Genomic DNA, 17,981 nt, shown 5'->3' with positions numbered 1-17,981 from the left:
CTCCTAGTTCTTCTGTGTGAGCCGCCACCCCAGCGTGGCATCTCACAGACGGGCGATGTGGTTCCACACCCGGGAACTGGGCCCGGGCCACCAAAGCGAGCGGGCGGAACTGTAAGCACCAAGGCTGGCCCAGGAAGGTTTCTTTCTACTCCGAAGGCGACATCGTAGAAGGGACGGCTGGGCAGGATCAGCTCCACCAGACGCTGCAGAACGTCAGAGGGCTGCACGGGAGCCGGCCTCTGACAGCTCCTCTAACAAGGTCCGGCCCCTCCCAGGAGCACAGCTCCCAGCACCCTTGGTCTGGATTATCACTGACATCACCAGAACCTCACCGTCCCGCGGCTCGGTGCTCACTGGCGCCCTCCCTGTGACATCAGCCCCCACCAGGGGGATGTGGCTGAGGACACAGCTGGTTGGGAGTGACAGAGGGAGGGGCGCGTCTGTGTCTCTGTGGCACCAGTGGCCAATGAGAGCCCAAAGCCCGGAGTCACGGAGGTCAGCAAAGCCAGGGCGCCCGCCAGGGTCAGGACCCCCTGGGTTCTGGCCGCTCAGGAGGTCATCAGCGTCCACAGCAACATCACTGCAAATCGTCCCTGTTCTTTTACAGCCCCCAACAGCTCAGAAGCCAAACTCCAACAGGTCTCCCCTGAGCTTTCTCCTCTCACTGAGAGCCAAACGAGGGAGGAGGAACAAGGTTCCACCCCTGTGGCTCTCCGTGACCTTGATCAGCTGCTCGACCTCTCCGGCCTCGGTTTTCCCAACTGTAAAATGGGGACGGCAATGACTGGTCTGCCTCTGGGAGTCTGGGAGGGTTGCATGATGTAAAACACAAGGTAAGCACTGGGTAAGTGTTGGTATTATTAAAACTGAGGATGATTACGCACACTGTGAGCTGAGTGCTCTGCACACTGTGTCCATCTGTCCATCCGTCCAGCACTGACAGAGGCAGTACGGAGAGATGCCAAAAAAACCCCAAACTGAGAGAGAGTGTGGTCTTGTCTCCAAAGAGGCAACATCTTCAGAGGTCCAAGTCACACCCGACAGGCCAGCTCAGGCCACGCTCCACGGCGTGGCCCTGATGACACGGACAAGGGAAATCCAGAGGGAAGGTGGGGGCAGGGTGCTCGGCCACCGCTGGCTCCCGAGGGCGGGCAGCACTGGGCACTCAGCGGTGAGTTTCACTCAATCGCAGCAGCATCTCCTCCACGCTGGGCCCGGGACACGCTGCTCAGTGAAGTGCAGGGGCCTTTTCTGCCCCATCACTGGCCCCCTCTCCCCCGCAGGTGGCTTAACAGGGACCCTGCAGTGACCTATCTGACAAGCTGCCCTGACAGCGCCAACCTGCGGCCTGTGGTCCTCTTTCTCCTTTCTGGCTTTAATCTCCGTGCAGGGACCAGCAGGGCACTGCCCGTGGGTCCTTAGGGCCCCAGTGAGGTAGGAAGACCTCCACGGCTCCACCAGCCTCCCTGCCTCCATCCGTGGCACCCCTTCCTCCTCCACCCCTCGGCCTCCTGCAGCCCACGCCAGCTCCGCAAGTCCAAAACCCCCGCCCCCGGGGCAGACGAAAGGCAGAGCCCAGAGCAGCAGAGGCCACGCGGTCCCAGCGGTGCTCACAGGAGGGAGTGGCCGCCTGCCTTCCTGTAGCATCGTTCAAGCACCGCAGGGGCCGAGGGAGAACACAAATCCCACCTGCCCACCTGGGCATGAGTCTCCTCTCCTTTCACCAGGAGTTACCATCATGTTCAAATGCCATTCCCTTCTGGAAGGTGCTAGATGATTCTGGAGCATGACGGCGACCCCCGTCTGGCCCTGCGGCAGGGCTGGGAGACCTGGCTGATTAGCGGGGGCCTCGAAGGAGAAGGGCCCTGGAAGTCAGGAGCACTCATCACACCTCTTGGGGTGAAGGGCCCCGCGGCCGCGGCACCCAGACGTGCAGGAGTGGAGATGTGCGTCGCCTGTCCCAGACTCTGAGCAAAGCTGGAGGACGCTCCCACGGTGCAAGTGTGTGGGCGGTCAGAAGATAAAAGGGGCGTCCTTCTTTTCACCAGCCCCTCAGCAGTCCTGGGCCCACGGCACTCACCGCAGACAGCTCTGCAGACGCGCCTGCGTCCATTAGCCGGTGACTCACCTGGGTTTAGCTCGGAGCCAGAGCCAAAGGCCAAATGCTGTTGAGAGCCCTTTCCATGGGTATAAGGCGAGCCCCCTGTGGAGCTTCACAAACAGTTATTAAGCTTCCAGCTCCTGCTCTGTCCATGTAATTATGCTCCCTTCACACGCAGGGAAACTGAGGCAGAGAGCCCTTCACGTCTCAGCTGTGTGACTGGGCCCTCACCTGAGCCATCTCGTCTCTCTGTCTATGGCAGAAGCAGGGTTTATTCTAGAGGATCTGGATGTCTTCTCCTCAGCCCGGGATCCGGGCCCCACGCTGCCCGCCCTCAGCCCAGAGGCACGGCCTCAACGAAGGTGACAGCACAGCGTGGGGCCTGCGGAGACGTGGACCAGCCGCAGGCGTCCCGACCACCGGGATGGGGCTGCTCGCCTCCAGCCAGATCTGTGCCCAGACCTGGACCTCTCTCCAGAAGCTGAAAGCTCCATTTTTCTGTGAAAATATGGCCGTGTTTTAAGTTCACTAATCAGATTTCTTTAAAACACCGCACAGGCCAAACACAACATGTGTGTGGAACGGATTCAGCTCTTGAGAAACAAATTTGGACCATTTATCTAGATCAGCACAGTCTGAAAGAAATGTCATGAGAGCCGCGTATGTGATTTTAAATTTTCCAGTAGCCACTTTTTAAAAAGTAGAGGGAAATGGGTACAATTAATTGTGATAACATTTTATTTAACCCAATAATCCAAAACAATATCCTTTCGATGCGTAGTGGGTGTGAAGACTGTTAAGGGCGTGGTAAGTCTTTGCATCCCGGGGGATGTCTCACTTGGAGCCCATCTCCATCTGGACCAGCATCGTTTCAAGTGAGGACAGGACAGCCTGGACGAGCCCGCAGCTGGGCGGGGGGTCTGCCCCAGGGACAGCACAGCTTGAGATGCTACCAGATGCTATATGACTGGAATTCTCTAACTCCATCCCCAGCACGCTCTGCACCAGCACTCAAGCCAGAAGCCCCGCTCACTCGGCCCCACCCTTCCACCGGCTGGAGAGCATTTGCAAATGTCCCTCGAATGCATCCTTCTTCTTGGTTTCCAGGGTCATTTCTTTGCCTTCTTTGACCCCAACTGTCTGAGAAGACACCTACTAGCCCCCTCCTGCTTCTGCCTCTGTACCCTCCCTCTCCCATCACACTGCTGCCAGGAGGATGCTCTGAAAGCTGGCACGTGCCCCCATCACTCACACAACACACGTGCCTGTGCACGCTTCTCCACTCCCCCAACGAGCTTCGAAGTCTCAAGACACTGTGCCTTTGTGCATGCTGTTCCCTCTGCCTCACATGCCCTTCCTCCTTGCTCCTTCTGAGGAATTCCCACCCACCTTTCTAAGACTGCTCTGGGAACGCCTCTTCTGCCCCACAAAACAAAACAGGTTTTCCCTGCCCGCATACCACCAGCCCTCCAGGAGAAGGCTTGTCATGTGGTCCTGGACTTCTACGAGTATTCCCTCTACTACTACTGTAGTCAGGGTTATCTGAGCACACGCTACGTAGTGCTGCCATAGGCCTGGTGTGAGGTGTCCATGAATTCACCCCTAGGACTGGGTGGGGCACAAGCTGGCTAACTGCTGGGGTGTTCTTTGTATCAGGCACTGCCATTCACCCTTATACATTACCATTACGCAGCAAATCCTACTGTTATTATCCCCATTTTGCTGTTAGGAAAACTGAGACTCAGAGAGGTTAAGCAACTTGCCCGACGTCACACAGCTCCTAAGTGGTGGCGCCAAGATCCAGCCCTGGAAATCTGGTCCAGCCATTATGTTAGGCCACTTGTGAATTCCTGAATGATGACAGGGACCATGACTTTGTAATATTCTAGCACCCCGACTGGCAGCAGAATGTGTCACGTGCTTGGTAAGCAAGTGCATCAACAAAGAAGTACAGGAAGGCACCCTCTGGCCTCGGGGTCCAGACCATTGCCTGGCTGGCTCGCTCTCGTCCTGCTCTCAGGGCACATGCCACCTCCGAGGAGGCCACTCCTGACCACCCCAGGGAAGCAGTCACCCCCTCCCGTCTCTCTGTCCCATCTCCCTCCTTATTATCTTCACAGCACACAGCAGTCTCTGAACTTCTCTTCGGGCGTCTCCGTTCATTTGTTGATCATATATCTCTGCCTACAGTCCCTGTCACACAGACAGCAGCGGCCCGGTCTCCCTCGTCTGGGCTGCATCGCAGTTCCTGACACAGCGCCTGGCTCCGAGAAGACGCTCAGAGTACACGTGCTGCATCACTGAGTGAATGCATGACGGAGTCCACGGCGCCTGCCCAGACGATGCCTCCTGCACCACCGCTTGGGCTCTGCCAAGCAGCCCCGCCAGAAGTCAGGTCAGCCAGGATGAGCGGGGGAGGAAGGGGGCGCCAACAGGTCACAGCATGACGACAATAAAAGTGATGCAAGATGAAAGTGAGGCAAGACTGGAAAATCCACCCCAGAGATCCAGGCAAATGAATCACGTAGCCCAGGGCTGAAACCCCTCTCCGGGAGTCAGCGAAGGCTTTCCATGAGGTCCAGATAACAAATACGGTAGGTACACCCTTCAGGACGGAGAGTCCACTGCAGCTACTCCGCTCTGCCATTGCCGTGCGAAAGCAGCCATCTGCACAGCATAAAGGAATGAGTGTGGCTGTGTTCCAATAAAACTTTATTTACAAAAGCAAGCAAGGGGCCGATCACAGGACACAGCCGCAGACTCCGGCCTCAGTTAATGAAACAGCTCTCACGTAAATAAAATAACCGAGCAGACAGCTAACACGGTGTTCAAACGTTATCCTGAAATATAGGGCAGAGGCACGTCATGCAAAGGATTTGTTGACAAAGATCTTGCCTATTTCAAATCTGCTGCATAATTCAAGGCTAATTTTTGCAAAGAAGTACACGTAAAGAGTGAATTTCTCAGTTTTTCTAGTTCAGGTGGCACTGACCTGCAGCAATAAAGTAACCACAGTTTACTATTAGCTGAGTTTGCTCGGTTTAAAACTATCTGATTTTTTTTACTAAATTTTAAAATTGGGGTGTGAATGACTTTGTTTCCAATTTTATTATGAGACTATTAATATTCGCCGTATCACCCTAGTTCGAATCCACCTAATGTGAATTTACATAAAAGGCAGCTACATGACATCTGTTGATCTTTCTGTCTCCCCCACTGGCCACAAGCTCCCCAAGAACACAATGCACCCCCCCTGACCCCCGAGTGTGGCCCCGTGCTTGGTGCACAGGGGGCACTCAACACGCATGCACCAAGCTGATCTGAAATGAGGAGCCGGTTCACCCCTAAGAGCAGGTCAGGGAGGGAATGAGCTTAAACCACAGCCATGGTGGTTTTGGTGAGAGCAGAACTCTGCAGCCTCCGGTGGGTCCGCAGTCTTCTGCTCTGGCGGCTGTTTGTGTGTGTCTCTGTTTTACTATAGCTCTTCACGTCTGACAGTACGGACCGGGTCCTACAGGAAGCAGGAGGAAGGAGCAGAAAATATTCCTGACCTCCTTCCAGACCGAGGATCTAGATTCTGAAATCTCCTTCTCTACAAATCATGGCTAGAATTTTTTTTCCACGCACTGCACCAAACACTTGAAATTCCCATGTCACCGTGGCCTCATAGCTTAATAAACCACATCAAATGCGTTTTGCAATGATGCTTTTTCCTCTCTGAAACCTGAAGCCATAAGTGGACCTGCTATTATGCCGGTAATTAAGCCACTCCCCGGCCCCAGTGGATATGCATTCAAGCTGCCAAAATATGATGAAACGCGTGCTTTCCTCGGTGGGATCCTAGTGGCCTGACTCCTGTCTTTCCCCGATACCGTGTTCCCATTCCAGCAGATCTGTGGTTGAGCTGGATCAGGGCTCCCTGTGTGCAGTCATTGGGATTCCAGCGGGTGCAACTTGGGAACTGCACTCCTCTGGTGTCAATCACACCCTTTTGGCAGCCAGCTGACCCCAACGAGCAGCTCACCAAGTAGCAGGAACCAAAAAGGTGGCTTCCCGTCTTCCTGCCTTGGCCAGCCCCTGGGGAACCGAAGCCCTTTGAGGAATCGATGCAGACCCTACCGATGCCCACCCACCCCCTGTCCCTCCTCCCCTGCGAGAAACCCAGCTCTGCCGCCTCTCCCTCTCCACAGGGCTCCAGCACATCCCAGGTCTCACTCCGCCAGCCTCTGCCTGAAGCTGCACCCTTTGTCCTCCCACTTGGAGGAGCCTTTTTTGGTTTAAGCCAGTTTGAGTTGGGTTTTGTCACTTACCAGGGAGACCCTTAACTAATGCAATGAGGCACAAACGCAATGATACTAACAGTTACCAGGATCTGTGGGGGTCCCTTGCTAAATACTGTGATGAGCCTTTTTCATGAATTATCTCACTAAACCCTCTCAATAACCTTTTGAGGACCCGACTCCCATCTTACGGACAAGGAGCAGATGCTCAGAAAGATTTAGTAACACAGCCAAGGCTGTCGGCAAGGCAGCCGCCAGCCTAGGGCTTGTGCGAGCTGGGAAGGGTGGCCACGCTCAGCAGAGCCCTCCCAGGCACACGGCTCAGTGGAATGGGATGGCAGAGTCCGTGTGCACCTGGAAGGGGGCGTCCCTGCCCTCCAGAGACACCAGCCTGTGCTGGGATTCATGGCTTAGGGGTGAGGCGTGGGCTGGATCGCTGGCCTCCTGCCCCCATAGCTAAGTGCTTGTGCAGGCACGTTTACACACCTGAAAGGGGGGCCTTGGTTACCCCACTCATATGTCCTGCGACCAAGCCTAGAATCCCCATCCTTCTGACCCGGGAGCCTCAGGACGTCTGCTTCAGTTAGGGGCCAACCAGAGAAACAGAACCTAGAGCAGGAGATATAGAGAGAGAGACAGATTTCGTACAGGAGACTGGCTTACACGATGGTGCGGGCTGGCTGGGCGAGGCTGAAATCCGCAGGGCCATCTCGGGCAGGAGCTGAAGCAGAATTTCCTCTTCCTCCGAGAAGCCTGCTCTTCTCTGAAGATCTTCCCGCTGGTTGGAGGAGGCCACCTGCATACTGAGGCTGATCTTCACTTAAAGCCACTGGCTGTGGGAGTTCCTCAGCTCCGCGAGACACCTGCCCAGCCACACCTGGGTGTGCGTGGTTGGATCTCCGGGGGCGATCGCCTGGCCAAGCGGACACCTGGTGCTGACGGTCACAACCACCTGTGACTTCCGCCCAAGAGGTCTTCTCACCGGGTCTCAGGGGTCAGGGCTGGGAGAGGCTCTGGTCATCACCTTCCAGATCTGCCTGGTCCACTCCTGGTCCCAGTGTGATAGGCAGCGCCCCGTTCCACTCTCTGGAACGTCTTGTTCAGATACTAAGTTATACGGTATGTCAATTACATATAAACAGAGCCCTGGGCCTTTTCCTCCTGCGGAACCTACAAAATTGGCCCTTTCCTTCTACTCCATCTCCTGAGCTCCAGCGTCTTCTGCTTCTCCTGTCGGACACAGAGGGATGGGACAGGGAGTGGGGAAGCCTGGGCCCAGGGCCTGTCTGACGTCCGTGGGCTAGGCGAGCATGCTGGAATTACCCCACCTCTTTGTTCCTTCTCCGTAGAATGGAGAGAACCATCGTTCCAACCGTATGGGGTTGTAGCCAGGAGGAAACAATAAGGAGAAGGTTCTTCAACGTCTGAGAGCAGTGCGTGGCCTGGGCACAGATTCAATACATTGGAGGGACACGTGCTCAGGATGCTGACCTGGCTTCTCCCGCGTGCTCACTCCTCCTGGCCCAATGGCACCTCTCAGGAGCCGCCGGGGCCTTGGATCCCAGAGGACGCCCCACTTCCCGAGCCCTCCCTCCTGACGCCCACACCTGAGGCGATCTGAGGGGGCTCCTCAGTAGCCTGAAGTTACTTTGGACTTATAATCAGGACTCACCTTTCAAGAATGTAGGGAAAATAAGTATTTTCTAATATTCAAGTTAAAAAAAGGACGCAGCTCCTCTTTTGGCCGGAGGCTTGGGGCCAATTCAGCTTTAGGTGTCCCTTCTCCATGCGTAGACAGGCCAACAGCACACTGGGCATCTCCCAGCCTCGGGAAAGGCGCAAACGTCTGTGGATGGCGTCGGCGCAGAGAGTCACTGGTGAGCTGTGAGAAAGCACGCACCGGGCACAGTTCTTGATCCTGGAATGCAGAGACGGTCAAGTTTGGAAACTCAGCTTCCAAATTAGATTTTGAATATATATATTAGATTATGCATATATAAAATTAGATTACATATATAGCATATAGACGTTAGCGAGGAGGGAGGGGGGAAAGGGGGAGAAGGAGAGAGGCGCTGACCAACCGGCAGACAGACCCTGTCAAGGCGGGAGAGCACCTTTAACCCTGAAGGAGCCGCTCAGCTGCCAGAGTGGTAACGGAGGCGTTCCCAGGCCTGAAGTGAGGAAATAAAAGTGAAATGCACACAGGCACAGCACAGCTCTCTTCCCTACCCTACTCTGGACCTCGGAGAAAAATGTAATTTTGCATCTGAATTGTCATTTACAATGAGGAGAGCAGGACAGACAACTATCAGGCGAGCTGTTTTACTTGCAATGAAATATGAGGCTGAAACTTGAACCGCTTCTCAAAGACAGCACACGGTCATCGTCGTGTTTCAGATCCACGCTGGAGGGCAGGGAACAAGGCGGCGTGGGGGGCTGGGGACAGCATCTGCCACAAATGTGCGAATGCAGCACCAGCAGCCGCCCTGGAAACAAACGGGCTGAAGAGCTGAGGACAGGCTCTGGGGCAGGCCGACCCCCTCAGGCCCCCATTCGGCAGGGGGCCTCCAACCTGCCCGCTGCGCATCCCAGGGAAGCTCGGGGAAGAAGAGGGAAGCCAGGGGTCCAGCAGCTCTACCGGAAAGAAAATGACGTGTAAGTGATGCTATTAGAAACCACCTGGCCTTCTAGCTGGTGAAGACAAATGAAGAATTTAACAAAGAGAAGTGGACTGAGGTGAAAGTTTATAGACGGCTAATCCTGCACAGCTGACATTTACGTGCCAGACCCAGATCTAAGCGCTGGATGAGTTGTCCCACTTAATCCTACCCCAGACTTTATAAAGGAGGTGTGGTATTAGCCTCATTTTACAACAAAGCTCAGAGGGCTTAAGTAACTTGTCTGAGGTCACACAGCTGAGGACAGAGGTAAACCAACACACCTTCCTCCACCTTCCTTCACCATCTGTGACCTCAAGAATCCCCTCAAACACAAGAAAGCAGAACATCAAGATGATAAGAAAGCGCCAAATGCTTCCCTTGCATGGAGGAAAGAAAAAAGGCCACAAACCAGGCCTTTATCCTTCTCCTGGCTGCTGACATGACATGAAAACAGGGTCCCTTTCTGAAAGTCCTGGCTCGACCACATTTACTTACTGTGCATCCACCCTCCATGGGTGGGCAGAGCCGTGAAGAGAGCTCGGAGCCCACAGCCCAGGCTTAATCCTGCCTCTGCCCCTGGTCAGCCGTGTGCCCTTTGCCAAGTTACTGAGACTCCAAAACCTCCAGTTCCTTATCTCTAAAATGGGGGTCTCCCCTCGACCTGCTTCCTGGGGTCCCCGTGGGGATTAAACTGGTCATTTCACATAAAAGGCTGACGACAGCACCGGCACCTGTCAAACGCTCCATCGGCTTCTCTCTTGTTAGCATTTTAATATCTACTTTTACAATGGTTAGCTTGTGTTATTTCGGTCCTAAGGCTGTCATTTCCCCAAACCCCTGCCCACCCATGTCACACCCGGGCCCGGGTCATACTTGTCTTCACCGATACTGTATTTCCACGATAATTAGGGCTGCTGTGAACTCACCCCTCCATACGTGTTGGTGTCGTCACAGACACTTCACACGGGTTAGGGCATAATCCTCCTCGGGGCCTGTGAGGTTGGAACCCCACTGGTGCCCATTTTTCAGATGAGAAAACCAAGGCACAGAGGCCAGGAGGAACCCTCCTTGGGTTACGTGGCTGGAACATGGTGCAGGGGATTCAGACCCAGATCCCACACAGTTCACACCACAGAGGAGGGCTGCCCATGGTTTTAGCCAAGTGGGTTCAGACTCAGCCAACATAAGGTCAAAGGCAGGAGTGTGGCTCTTTCTCGCTTCTTTTTAAGGCGGGAGCAGACTTGTGGGCATTCCAGCTCTCTCCCTGGAGGGAGGGTCTCCCTGTTTAAGGCCCTCCCTCACCTGTGCAGGGGCAGCAGCCTGTGGAGGGCTGACCTCCTTCTTAGGTCCGTGTGGTAGCCGGCTCCTTGGGACAGCAATGAAAGGGTTCCGGGGTAAGGGGAGCAGAGAGGAAACAGATGGGAAGGTGAGTAATTAAATCAATATATTCCAAACAGCCAAGGGCCGGGGAAAGCACAGCAGTGATGTCAAAAAATGAAGTCTGAACTCATCTCATGTGCGTTCACGTCCCTCAAAGCTGGTTGGCATATAAATACAAAACAAAATAAAACAAACACACACACACACAGGAAGACAGTCTCTTGTTTCATTTTCCTGGAATTCTGTGATTTTTTTTTTTTCATAGACTTTTCCAAAAAAGCATCCTGATACAGAATTGCAGGTTGAACTACTTTTTCTGGGGGCCGGTTCTGTCGCAGGGGCAGGGTCGATCTGTTCGTGTTCTTGCACAGGCATGGGCTAAGCCTTCCTATATTTTAAACAGATAATGTCCTTGTAATTTGGAAGCACTTCCACCAAAGGCCGGCTTTGTCCTTTTCTCGGTATGTTTGTTGTTTTTGCTGTCGTCGCCAAGATGAAAAAGAAATTCTGTATCTTTAAATTAGGAGGAGCTGAATAATGAACCTTGGGCAGTGAAAAGGCTAATTCGCTGTGGAAGAGAAGGAGTTTAATCTAATTTAGTTGGAGGGTGTCTGTCTGCGGTGTTGTTTTTTGGAGTGTGGGAATAGAGGAGAGAAGCTGCCCCCTTGAATGGTTCCTCCTGGCCAGAAGCAGTGGGGAGCCCGTAGACGCCAGTGATGCAAAGCCGAGCCTTGAAAGGGGGATTATAGACATGCTCTGATTTGCAATTCACACCAATGCACCCCGTGGAACCTTTGGTAATATTTCAAACCACATTTCAAGGGAAGTGGCCTTAAAATGGCTGCCAAATTGTCGTGGAGCAACACACAGTGCACTCCAGCCATCCCTTTTATGACGTGGATGCTTTTCCATTTATTTCTCATCCCCCCCAGCCCCCAACCAACCAACATCTTACAACTGGTGTTTTTAGGTGTAATTAAAACTTTTGTGCCTGTCGAATTTGCTGCAACTTGCATTGGTTCTCTGGTGACACAAACAGAGTGTTTTCTTTAGTAAGTATCCCTGCCGATGACTAAAGGTATTTTCCTTGGAGAAAAATGTGGGGCAGAGAGAAAAAGCATGCCTACTTGGTTAGAAAATAGAATTTTCCAGGCCTGTTTTTTTTTTTTTTTAATCTGATGATAAGTTTCTGCAGAAACGTGACACAAGATGAGGTCAGGAAAAATAGTACGTATTGGAATCAATTATCAGCAGATCACATTTCATTCTTACTTGAAAGTAGAGTTGGAGAAGTCCCTGATGAAATACAAATATTGATGACATTAGGAGATAAAAGAAGAATCGCAACACTCATGTCACTGGATCACCAAACCTGAATGTGCCAGCAGAGACCATCCACGTGGGAGCTCCAGAAAGAGCACTAAGATCATCAGAACCACTTTTTATCTTTAACGTTACCAACCTGGTTTCTTTCTTTTCATCAGCTTTGTTGCTGTTCCACAAGTTTGCTCTTAAAATTAGCTTGTAACACGCTAAGTCCAGGGTTTAATTTCTTTCTATTGCTGAAAGTGTCAGTACTTTTTATCTTAAAGAGATTATGTGAGTCTTCTCTAATCCCATTTCAGAAACCCTCGCACAGTGCTTAAAATTTCCACTGACTATAACATAATAAGAAGAGATACGACTTTGATTTTTAGCAATATCCATGTCAAAGTATTTTACACATTGGACTTTGCTAGAATGCAATGAAACTCTGCCTCTCTTCAGTTCTCCACCAATATATTGCCTGATTCCTGAAACATTTCCTTTCAAAAGCCTTCTACTTTTCTGGGCGAACATTTGCAAGAACTTGAACGTAGTTAAAGTTTAAGAGTAGCTCTCCAATGCAGTTCTTTAGGAGGTTGGGGTAAAATATATATATATTCCTTGTCCCTGCATATTATTTGAAATCATGTTTAATTATAAAGTTTCATTAAAAACCTTTACTCAAAATTTTAGAGACCTAATAAGATTTCCATTAATTTAAACATATCACTATTCCCACGACAGCCCCAAATGCTTTCTTTTTCCTCTTTCATCCATGGTTAAATATGTAAATAAAATGTCTAAAGTCATTCTTCAAAGAAGACAAAAGAAAAAAGAGCTGAGGGAAAGACAGCCATAAAATTCCTCCCAATTCTCCATAACATTTGCCAGAGGGGGGCCGGTTCCTAGCCAGGGCTGAGCAGCGGGAGACCCCGCTGCTCCTTAGAATCACACATCTCAAATCCCACACACAGGAAAAAAATAAAATAAAATATCTTTTCAGCTGGAGCCATCAAAAGGCCCTTTTCATTTATTAGTTACAGAGTATCTTGCAGTTGCTGATTTCTCTGAGTGCTCATTTTTCTATAATAATGTCTATTTGTTGGTTTCTGTCTCAGCTGGGCAGAGTGAAGCGCTTCTGCAGACATTTTTATAAAAACGAGAGAAGAAAGCCATCTGAAGTGGTTATCGCTAAAATAATGGGTCTGCACAAGGCGGAATTAATACAGCACATAAAAGATCAATTAGGAACGCACGCCCTGCTCCTGGGGTTTGGTGTTCTCTCTTACTCCTTCACATTTATATTTCCAGTAGTTTCTGAGGGGGAGAAACAAAAAGAAAGAGAATGGAAATGGTGCCGAGGAAGGACCTTGGCAAGGAAAGTTCTAGAAAAGCCAAGTGATGTCCGCTGAATCTTTGTAAACTTAAGGGTTCTGAAAATAACTCACTAGACTAAAAAAATAAATAAAACCATCATAAGAAAAATGTCAGCCTTTTAAAAAGCATGCGATGTTTTCACTCGGGAAATCCAGTTGAAGCTGGCTGTCCCGACTGCCCGAGCATCTTGCTTTCTTTCCCACCTTCTGCCTCATCTTAACATCCTCCACCGTCTCCCACTGAGATCCAGGGACAGTGAGGCAGTGCCAGGCGCAGGGACCCGCCTGTTAGTTGTGGCATCCTGGGCAAGTCCCAGCCTCACTCTCCTCAGGAAGTGTTCCATGGATGGGTGGATGGATGGATGGATAAGTGGAGAAGCAATTTCTCCCAGGTTTCTTACAGATGTAAAATCCTACGACTTGTTTTAAATAAAAGCCAATATTCTCCAAAGCCTCTCAGAGGAACTGCCCCTCTTCTGCCACCGCTTACAAAAAGCTTCCCAAGGGACTAGGAGGGCCTGTCAGTGGCTGCTCCTTCCCGGGCGCTGCCTAGAGAAAGCTGGCAGCCCCCGGAGCCTCTTCCACTGCAGGGAGCACGAGCTCCTGCAGAGCCCGGTGGAAGGCTGCAGGGCTGAGGGGCCCCAGCACGGACCCCCAGGATGTCTGCACACGCTGCACACCTCTCCAGCGTTCCCCTCAGACAGGCAGGAGGATCAAGAGGCCCGTGTGCACGCGGCCTCCTCTGACCTCTCCTCCCACCGGGGAAAGTCCTCCAACTGCCCCCTCTGTACCTGATCCTGGAGTTTCAGAAGAACTTAAAAAGACCCTGACTTCAAGGGCGTCTAGGAGGAGAGAGACCCGGCAACCTCCTAGGGGTACTGTTTATTTAAGGGTTAACGCGGGATGCAAGGTGAAGCGCTCTGCCTGCTCTTTGCAGGCGAGGCGTGGGTGTGTGCGCCCAGCGCGCACTCGCAGTGCCGGGGAAGGGGCGGGGAGCGCCGTGTCCTAAGAGACTTGATCACAAACTGGACCCAATCCCAGGCGGGTGAGCCGAGGGCGTTAGGCCAGGTCGCTCCTTCTCCACTGTCTATGAAAACTGAGTGGCGTGCGCGCCTCCGCCTCCCCCGGGAGTTGGGGACCCTCGGCGCGAGCTGACGCACCGCCCTCCCACCTCCTGCTCCCAACTCCGCCTCATTTTGCGGGTCTGTAGCCAAGGAGGGCGCAGGCTGGGCACATCACTCGCCAAATAATATAAATACCCGACGAGCGAATGACTTCCTATAATAAATAAACTCAGCCGCCCAGAAGAAATCACCAACCCTGCCTGGCGCGAGGCCCCTCCGCTCCGCGGTTTTCCTGGAGGCGGGGGTCACCATTGTACAAGCCGAGCCCCCACTCCCCGGGGAGGGGGGTCGTAAGTCCCAGGAAGCTCCCCGCCCCTCCCCCTCGCCTTCTTTGCCGAGACCTCGGATGAGCGGCCCTAAAATCTGGTTTCCCAGAGCCCCTCCCCCCTGCCCTTAGCTTTTCCCTTTGAAATTTCAAAGAAAACCCCTCCCCGGAGCCGGAGCCCGAGCCCCGAGCGCAGGCCTGGTAACTAACTCCCGGCCTTGGGAAGACGCGGGCAGGTTTACAAGCTGAGGGGCCACTTTATGGCCGAGGCTATAAAACGCAAATCCCACCTCGCTTTGAAAGCGCCCTCCGCCCGGGACCCACCATAAAAACCAGGGAAGACGCGCCCCAGCCCCCGCCGCGGACCACCCCGCCCCTCGCGGGCCAGTCTCCGAACTTCCAGTAACCTCGGCGCCCTTGGGGTGCCCGGCACAGGGGCGCAGGCGGGGAGGCGGCGAGGGCAAAGTTAGAGGGCGGCGCAGGAGGGCGGGGGGCGGCGGGCGGGCCGCGCAGGAGGGCCGGGCCGGGCCGGGCCGGGCCGGGCGGCGACCCCGCGGGGCCGGGAGCGCGCGGCGGGGCGGCGGGAGCGGGCGGCCCGGCACTCGGCTTTCTCATGCAAAGCAGCGGCGGAGGCGGGGCGCGCGGCCCGGGGGCGGGGCCTCTCCCCGCTCGGCTTTTTTCCCTTCGCCTTTTTGCGAGTCTTCTCATCCCGGGACGCAATCCTCGAAACAGCTGCGGGCGGGCCGGGCCGAGGCCGGCGCGGGGAGGGAGGAGCCGCCGCGCGCGGGCCCGGCCACCGTGCGCCCCCGCCGCCCGGGCGCTCCCAGAAGAGGCCAAAGTTTGCCGCGGCAGAGTTGCAGCCCGCGCCGAGAGCTCCGGGGGCTTCTCTCGCTTCCCGGTATTGTTCGCAAACTTTGCTCCTCTCCTCCGCGGCCCCACCTCGGCGGAGGCCGGGCGCGGAGAGCAGGGCCCGGGGGCGCCGTGCGCAGCGCTCGGGCCAGGCGGGGCGGGCATGGGCGGGGGCCCGAGCGGGGACGAGGAGCCGGGGCCAGCAGCCGGAGCCCGAGCCCGGGAGCGGCGGCTCTGAGGGGAGCGGACCTCCCCGCGAGGGCACCTCCGACGCCACCATGCTGCGCCCGGGCCCCCGCCTGTGGCTGGTCCTGCAGATGATGGGTTCGTGCGCCGCCATCAGCTCCATGGACATGGAGCGTCCGGGCGACGGCAAGTGCCAGCCCATCGAGATCCCGATGTGCAAGGACATTGGCTACAACATGACCCGCATGCCCAACCTGATGGGCCATGAGAACCAGCGCGAGGCCGCCATCCAGCTGCACGAGTTCGCGCCGCTGGTGGAGTACGGCTGCCACGGCCACCTCCGCTTCTTCCTGTGCTCGCTGTACGCGCCCATGTGCACCGAGCAAGTCTCCACCCCCATCCCCGCCTGCCGGGTCATGTGCGAGCAGGCCCGGCTCAAGTGCTCCCCGATCATGGAGCAGTTCAACTTCAAGTGGCCCGACTCCCTGGACTGCAGCAAACTCCCCAACAAGAACGACCCCAATTACCTGTGCATGGAGGCACCCAACAACGGCTCGGACGAGCCCCCCCGGGGCTCGGGCATGTTCCCGCCGCTCTTCAGGCCGCAGCGGCCCCACAGCGCGCAGGAGCACCCGCTGAAGGACGGGGGCCCGGGGCGCGCCGGCTGCGACAACCCGGGCAAGTTCCACCGCGTGGAGAAGAGCGCGTCGTGCGCGCCGCTCTGCACGCCCGGCGTGGACGTGTACTGGAGCCGCGACGACAAGCACTTCGCCGTGGTCTGGCTGGCCGTGTGGTCCGTGCTGTGCTGCTTCTCCAGCGCCTTCACCGTGCTCACCTTCCTCATCGACCCGGCCCGCTTCAGGTACCCCGAGCGCCCCATCATCTTCCTCTCCATGTGCTACTGCGTCTACTCCGTGGGCTACATCATCCGCCTCTTTGCCGGCGCCGAGAGCATCGCCTGCGACCGCGACAGCGGGCAGCTCTACGTCATTCAGGAGGGCCTGGAGAGCACGGGCTGCACCCTGGTCTTCCTGGTCCTTTACTACTTCGGAATGGCCAGCTCTCTGTGGTGGGTGATCCTGACGCTCACCTGGTTCCTGGCTGCGGGCAAGAAGTGGGGCCACGAGGCCATTGAGGCCAACAGCAGCTACTTCCACCTGGCAGCCTGGGCCATCCCGGCCGTGAAGACCATCCTGATCCTGGTGATGCGCAGGGTCGCGGGGGACGAGCTCACCGGCGTCTGCTACGTGGGCAGCATGGACGTGCACGCGCTCACCGGCTTCGTCCTCATCCCGCTGGCCTGTTACCTCGTCATCGGCACCTCCTTTCTTCTCTCGGGCTTCGTGGCCCTTTTCCACATCCGGAGGGTGATGAAGACGGGCGGAGAGAACACGGACAAGTTGGAGAAGCTCATGGTGAGGATCGGGGTCTTCTCCGTGCTGTACACCGTGCCGGCCACCTGTGTGATCGCCTGTTACTTCTACGAGCGCCTCAACATGGAGTACTGGAAAGTCCTGGCCGCGCAGCATAAGTGCAGAATGAACAACCAGACTAAAACCCTGGACTGTCTCCTGGCCGCCTCCATCCCCGCGGTGGAGATCTTCATGGTGAAGATTTTCATGCTGCTGGTGGTGGGCATCACCAGCGGTATGTGGATCTGGACGTCCAAGACGCTGCAGTCCTGGCAGAACGTCTGCAGCCGCAGGTTCAAGAAAAGGAGCCGAAGGAAACCGGCCAGCGTCGTCACCAACAGTGGAATTTACAAAAAAGCCCAGCATCCCCAAAAACCCCATCTCGGGAAATACGAAATCCCCGCCCAGCCTCCCACCTGTGTGTGAAGGGCTCCGGGAGAGAAGGCGGGCAGGAAAACTTTCCCAGCGAGCTGCGGTGGCAGGCAGAGCCAAAATATGGTGCTTTTCTTGGTTGGTTGGTTGGTTTTTTAAAATAAAAGTAAAAGAAAAAAAAATAAAAAGTTTTTACCGTGAAATTCAAGATGCTGTGATACACTGAAAGTAAAAATGTCCTTAAAGGGTTTTGTCGTGTTTTGTTTTCAGTGAAGGAGAGCTGCTCGGAGAAGGAGTCTCTGGTGTTACTAATTTGTGGTAAAGTGGTTGATTCCGCCCCCAGAAGAAAGCTTTTGTTTAGAACCTTCTGTAAATATACATCTGTGTGTTTGAGTTGGCTTTGCTATCCATTTACAAATCAGAGAAGAGATAACTTCTTTGCAAATTAAAGAGCCTCTGCTGGGCTGCAGAGAGGTGGAGAGAGAGAGAGGGAGGGAGAGAGGCAGAAGAGCCGGTCGCTCTCTGGCGAATGAGCCGTCCGGGGCCCACCCTCAGGAAGGCTGCCTCTAAGACAGCAACTTCTGTGCAAACAGGAAGGCAGGGAAAGCCTGAGGAGTCTGCACACTCCAGTGAATTTGCGGTCACTTAAAATAGACTCCTAGCCCCTAGCC

General features: G+C 54.6%; 1 protein-coding gene across 1 annotated transcript; it reads left to right on the top strand.

Annotated features, from left to right (window-relative positions):
• Positions 1-15,147: 15,147 nt before the first annotated feature.
• Positions 15,148-17,559, top strand: FZD10 (frizzled class receptor 10). Its single transcript, XM_014858033.3, has one exon. The coding sequence runs from the start codon at positions 15,619-15,621 to the stop codon at positions 17,362-17,364; it is 1,746 nt and encodes a 581-aa protein (XP_014713519.1). The 5' UTR covers positions 15,148-15,618; the 3' UTR covers positions 17,365-17,559.
• Positions 17,560-17,981: the final 422 nt, after the last annotated feature.

Source organism: Equus asinus, chromosome 8 (genome assembly GCF_041296235.1).
Source record: "Equus asinus isolate D_3611 breed Donkey chromosome 8, EquAss-T2T_v2, whole genome shotgun sequence".
Classification (NCBI taxonomy): domain Eukaryota; kingdom Metazoa; phylum Chordata; class Mammalia; order Perissodactyla; family Equidae; genus Equus; species Equus asinus.
The sequence above is the reverse complement of the archived record's forward strand: the minus strand, read 5'-3'. Positions and strand labels throughout refer to the sequence as shown.

What these genes read in the sequence shown, in the direction of transcription:
- FZD10 (XM_014858033.3), top strand. Translation starts at nt 15,619, where the DNA reads ATGCTGCGCCCGGGCCCCCGCCTGTGGCTGGTCCTGCAGATGATGGGT.